We start from the raw sequence: 5,726 nt of genomic DNA, 5'->3' as shown, positions 1-5,726 counted from the left end.
GTTTTTGCCTTGTTGTACTCCCCACGTTTTGTTTTCTCTTGCCATTTGGAGTTCGCTTTTGTTTTGTAGTAATTAAAGTCCTTTTTTGTACATCACCTTCACCTCCTTGCCCTGCTTCCCGGTGACTGGGTCCTCCACCAAATTTTGCCTTCTTGACAATTTTTTATATATTTGCCTTTCCCCCTGGGGGATGTGTGTGCAAGCCTCAACCCTGTGCGTTCTCAAACCAACCAGAGACAGTTCAAAGAGGAAAAACTCTTTGAATTTCCCTCCAGCATGGACTGGATTTCGTTTTACAACCCACAGGAAACACATACTTTAGCGCTTACATAGACCTCAAAGCCTGTTTAGCAAGCAAACTAGCGATAAGACTGCTTATCAGTCCCCAGACCATCTTTTATGGTCTGGTCTATCCACAGGAATCAGCCATGTGTTTTTCCTCTTTGCTCTTCTCCTCTTCTCTTCTCGACCATCACGGGAGACGAGAGACATGTGAGAGCGACCACGTGGCTTCCTTCTTTGAGCTCCAGACTTGAGTCACGCCGCGCCCCCCAAAGCACACATCAAGCAAGGACTCGCAACCACACTGCACGTCCCAAAACACGCGTGTCTGTTCCTGCCAAGAGCCGACCCACCTACCTTCCGCTCTCTGAATCACGCAGTGTCCTGCGGTCCCGGTTCCATGACGGCTCTTAGGCACAGAGCCGCTGCGCGCCAGCGTCCCATTTCTTCTCCAGCCGTTCGCCCGAGACGCCCCGCAACGCCCAAACCAACTGACTGCGGCCTCTCAATCGCACAAGCACATCACCACCAACCGGAGACCTGCAGCGGCCTCTCAGTCGTGCGCCCATCACCATCAGCCAAAGACTCCTGTGCAGCATTCCAGCTGCACGTGCGCCAACCGCTCAGATTGCCTCCAAGGACTTTTCTTTAACTAAGGATCTACGCTCGCCAAGTCCCTTTCTCTCCCGTGCACCTGAACCAGTCCGTAAGTGCACCTTTATTGCAATCAGACCATATACCACTGGCGCCACACTTTTATTCAAATATAAAAGGATTGACAGGTCAAAACGCTTCCATCTCTATTTCCCATCTACCTTTTTCATTACTTAAAAAAAAAAATCTTAGTTAGTTAGGTTACATGTTTTCTTTTTTCCTTTGATTCACATTTTTTATTCCGTTTCATTAATAGGTTAGGCTGTGACTGATATATGTGTGTTTACTAAACAAATTTGTTGTCTAGAAATTACATTTCTGCCAAATCATTGTGTTTACTGAGTGGATTAGTAATTATCTTATTAAAGCAAAGAACTCCATGATTAACTAAAGTAGCAACTTCAGATTATGAATACTCGATAATGGGATTTTTATCGTTTATTTTGCTCCTACAAACAAGCAAAGTCAATGTAGTGCTCCCAGAGGTTACTGAGAAAATGACAACTCAGTAACCTCAGTACCGTCTAAATTTCTCAATCGCCATTACGGCAACCCAAATAATCGCTACACAAAAAATTATCCAACAGGAACGATGGAAACTTGCCCATACAACACAAAGCTGCCCTTAAATTAAGATGCTCTTTTTCACAAGAAGGTGCAAAAACAATAGTTTCAAAGGCAGTACAAAAAATGTATTTCTCTATTACAATAAAATAACATTTACTCTGGTGGAGTGAATTCCTCATTTTCTGGAAAGTATTAAACATAAAGTGCCTTTAGAAATAAATAAGACTTATTTTAACCAAAATACTTTGTGTTTTCACAGATTTCTCTACTTTTACAAAAAAAAACTTTCCCTTATTCAGTGAATGTAGTTTGAACCAATAAAAGATAGCTTATTCAGTAATAATATAAAGACTTCCAAACTAAATCTTCAGTGAGAAGCATAAATCCAGCAGCAGTTTGCCATCCACAATCAAAACAGCTTTAAAACAATGTTCTACAACATCAACTGTTTTCTTAGCATGTAATGTAAGTGCAACAAGGAGGCAAATCATCGCCGACTAATCATCATCATTGCCATCTTCACTATCACTATTGCTGTCATCAGTCTCAGGATTGTAAACTGTCAAGTTCTCGTGTAAGAACAGAAGCTGGTCAACATGCTCTGAATCAAGTGTGCTTCTCTGTGCATTTATTATGTGTCCTGCGGTAGAGAACACCCTCTCCGCAGAGACACTGGTGGCAGGAATGCACAGGTATCTCTTGGCCAACTTAGAAATCTTAGGATACAATACTTGATTATTTTTCCACCAGCAGAGAGAGCATCTCACACAGAGAGAGAGAGAGAGATGGAAATTAGCAACAGCCACCAGCTAAATGCTGATACAATAAAAATGGAGTGTAGATTTTGAAGAGGGTCTTCTGCCCAGATTTAGTCATAACTGTTTGAATTTCCTTATTCCCTCAGTCGAACATTTATCTGTGGATGTGTCTTTGTGAGTGCTGTCACGATTTCTGCTCGTGCCAGCATGTCTGGGGGTCCTCCTCTATTTCCACAACAATAGACCATTTGTCTGTGGTTGAAGTCAATGTGTTAGTATGATTTCTTTATAAGTCTTATCTCATGCCGGCTGTCGTCATGCCTGGAGGACCTCCTCTATTTCCACAACAATGGGCCATTGTCTGTGGTTGAAGTCAATGTGTTAGTATGATGGCTTTAAAGTATCTCATGTCCGGTGAACTCCGTGTGGGCTGTTTCCTGGGGGCTTTTTGGTACCGCGCTTGAAGATAGTATAAGAATGTTGTAAGTCCTCTGAAACTTCGCACTTGTGAGAGGCTGCAGCCATTGTCTGGAACTCACTTGCGCCCGGAATATTCTGTAGAAATAAAAGCTTCAAAGTGACTGTTCATCGATCTCCAGCCTGCATTCGGATAACCAACATTCTCACTACCCGAAAGAAAACGCGGAGGAAAATATAATTTTCTCCCAACAATTTTTAAGAAATTGCTACTTGGTAACTCTTTCAATTTTAAACAGCTTGTTTCATACTTTGATCAGAGAAGGCTGGCCCCAACAGATTCTCCAGCAGAGACGATGATGAAGCCATTCTTTTGGCAGCAGGACTTTGGTTTGGCTCCTCCTCACTGGTTGCTGAGCTGGCTTTGTTGTGGTCATGGTGCGTATCCCCTTTTACCTCCACCTCTTGCTGGATGTATTACACAATGGTAAAAACAAACACACAAAACAGAAAACCCACAGTTTTATTGAAATCACAATTCCAATATTTTAAAACCACATATGACAAAACAAATTTACTTATTTAATTACTTTAAATATTGTATTATGGAATACCAGGATTAGCTATTTTTCACTTAGAAAGCCTAGAGGGCTCTTAATTAAATAGCAGTATTACCTCTAATGATGCAGCCTCAGCAATCAAACTTCCATACGTCTCCTCTTTCTCTCTCTCAGACAGGAAAGATAAGGCTTTAAAACGTGGGTCACGGGCAGATGCTGTGTGAAAAGTGTTTCTCTCCTGCTCACTGCTGTACCGCTTGATGAGATCCTCACTTATCGCCTGTTTTATTTCTCGGACCAGTGGTAAATCTTCAGCACTGGGCCTTTTGTTCTGGATGAGCTTGGCATGTACAGGAGCAATGAGACTCACAGTGTGGGTTTTCTCTTGAGAGAAAAGAGTTGTAGCATCCTTTATGGGCTTGAGAGCAGTGATGAGATCTTCTGCATTTGAGATGTCAGCTTCAGTGAGAGTGGCAATGTCTATGGCGCAAATAGCTGGGTGTTGCTCCAGGAACCTTTCAACCATCTTGTACGCACTGTTTCACCTAGTCCACACATCTGTCTTAAGCTTGTGGCTTTTGAGGCTAAGCAGGTTCTGATTCTCCTCCAGCAGATGGTTGGCAGTGGTGCTGCGGTGAAAAAACGTGGTGATCCATCTGACCCTTCCCAAGAGCCTCGTCACAGCAGGCAACTTCAGTGCTTTCTGAGAGGCGAAGTTCAGAGTGTGAGCATAGCATTTAACATGCAAGAAGTTTCCCAGCTGAGCAGCAACAACCATATTAGAGGCGTTATCAGTGACCAAAACCAAATCTTTGTCTGTTATCTGCCATTCTTCTGCTACATTTTGCAACAGCTCAGCCACATTTGCACCAGTGTGGCTCTCAGTCATCACCCTCGTTTGGAGGACATAACTCACCAGCTCCCAGTCGTTGCTCAACTCACTCATAAAGTGCGGCGTTACCGTGACATATGATTCTGTAGCAACTGAAGTCCACACATCACATGTCAGAGCTGTCCTGCATGCTTTCTTCAGTGATTTCAGCACTTTGGTTTTGGTCGCGTTCTACAGTTCGGGAACAGCTTTACAGGCAAAATACTTCCGCCTCGGGAGTTTGTATCTGGGCTCCAGCATCCACACCAGAGCACAAAAGCCCTGGTTGTTAACGACCGCATATGGATGTAAATCCTTAGCGATAAAGGTTGCGATGCCTGATGAGATTCGTTTCGTCCTCTCAGAGCCGTGGAGAAGTTTTGACAAGCCTTCTTCTATTGTTCGCTGGTTAGCAGCAACAACCGGTGGATTCTTCTCCTCTTACCCGAGGTGGAAACGCGAGAAGTGCTGTCGCATGTTTGTAGTGTTACCGCTCTACTTAATCCTGGTTTTACACGTTCTACATATTGAGTAACTTTTGTCAATGCCCTTTCTATTGTCTTGTTGATAAAAAACGAAATGCTTCCAAATAATCCTGAGGAGAAAATCTGTCGTTCAGTAAATTCCACTGCTACCATCCTCACCTTGTCCGTTTGTTATGGGCAGGCGTGTCTTTTACTTTCTTTCAGTGAGCAGCGGTAGTGTTCCGTTATTAAATTATTATGGAAAATAATCGTTTTTGAACATATATTAATCGTAATGAAAACCGGAAAGCTTCCAAACGCTACTTTTTAATTCTGGGGAGAAAATCAGTTTCTCATTAACTTCCGCTGCCGCTATCCTCACAATGTGCGTTCCTTTAAGTGTCCAGGCAGCAGGCGTGTCTTTTACTTTCGTTCCACAAGCAACAGTAGTGTTCCTGTCATTAAATAATTATTGGAAATAATAGTTTTTCAACATTTATGAATCGCAATCTAGTCGCCACGTGTCAAACCGCGCTGAATCTAATAATCAATGTATTGGCACAACCCTAATATATATAAATATATATCATATCATATATTTTCCTTAGAGTGTAAATTTAAACCAGAATATACAATTTGGGTGTACAGTACTGTTATAGTATTGCTATTCATTACTTAAATTTTCATCAAGAACATCTTGCTTCAGAATCCAAATTTATCTAATAACGTGTGTCTAGTTAGTAAATTTAGTACTTTCAATCAGCACTCCTGCCTTTAGCAAGTCCTTAATCACTAGTCAAATGTATCTCTACTTCAGCATCTTACTTCAATAAATAGTCTTTAGCATAGATAATATTTACTTCGCTCTGATTTCCACTTACTTACATGCATTCATTAAATCAACATCAGAATTACTTAATATTCAGAATTCATAAGGAAGCAGGTTAAACAGCTCTTCCTGTTCAGTTTTAAAGAAAAACAAAAGTACTGTCATCTCTATTCCTTATCTCCTCTAACGCAGACTCTTCCCATCTTACTGTTTCCTTCTAACATTACTTATTCCTTACCACTTATAATATATGCTTACGTCTTAAACCTTTTAATAATCTTTTTCTCTTCAATGCCAGTACTTATCAGGTCCTGCTGGGGAGGA

The 5,726-nt window shown here is 41.7% G+C and overlaps 1 protein-coding gene across 1 annotated transcript; it reads right to left on the bottom strand.

Annotated features, from left to right (window-relative positions):
- Nucleotides 1-1,380: 1,380 nt before the first annotated feature.
- LOC144040496 (E3 SUMO-protein ligase ZBED1-like) lies at nt 1,381-4,361 on the bottom strand. The gene is made up of 3 exons (XM_077554715.1): nt 3,354-4,361; nt 2,990-3,146; nt 1,381-2,816 (listed from the first exon to the last, which is right to left on the bottom strand). Exons 1-3 carry the CDS (start codon nt 3,762-3,764, stop codon nt 2,797-2,799), a joined length of 588 nt encoding a protein of 195 aa, XP_077410841.1. The 5' UTR covers nt 3,765-4,361; the 3' UTR covers nt 1,381-2,796.
- Between the last annotated feature and the right edge of the window lie 1,365 nt (nt 4,362-5,726).

Source organism: Vanacampus margaritifer, chromosome 20, assembly GCF_051991255.1.
Source record: "Vanacampus margaritifer isolate UIUO_Vmar chromosome 20, RoL_Vmar_1.0, whole genome shotgun sequence".
NCBI lineage: Eukaryota > Metazoa > Chordata > Actinopteri > Syngnathiformes > Syngnathidae > Vanacampus > Vanacampus margaritifer.
The sequence above is the reverse complement of the archived record's forward strand: the minus strand, read 5'-3'. Positions and strand labels throughout refer to the sequence as shown.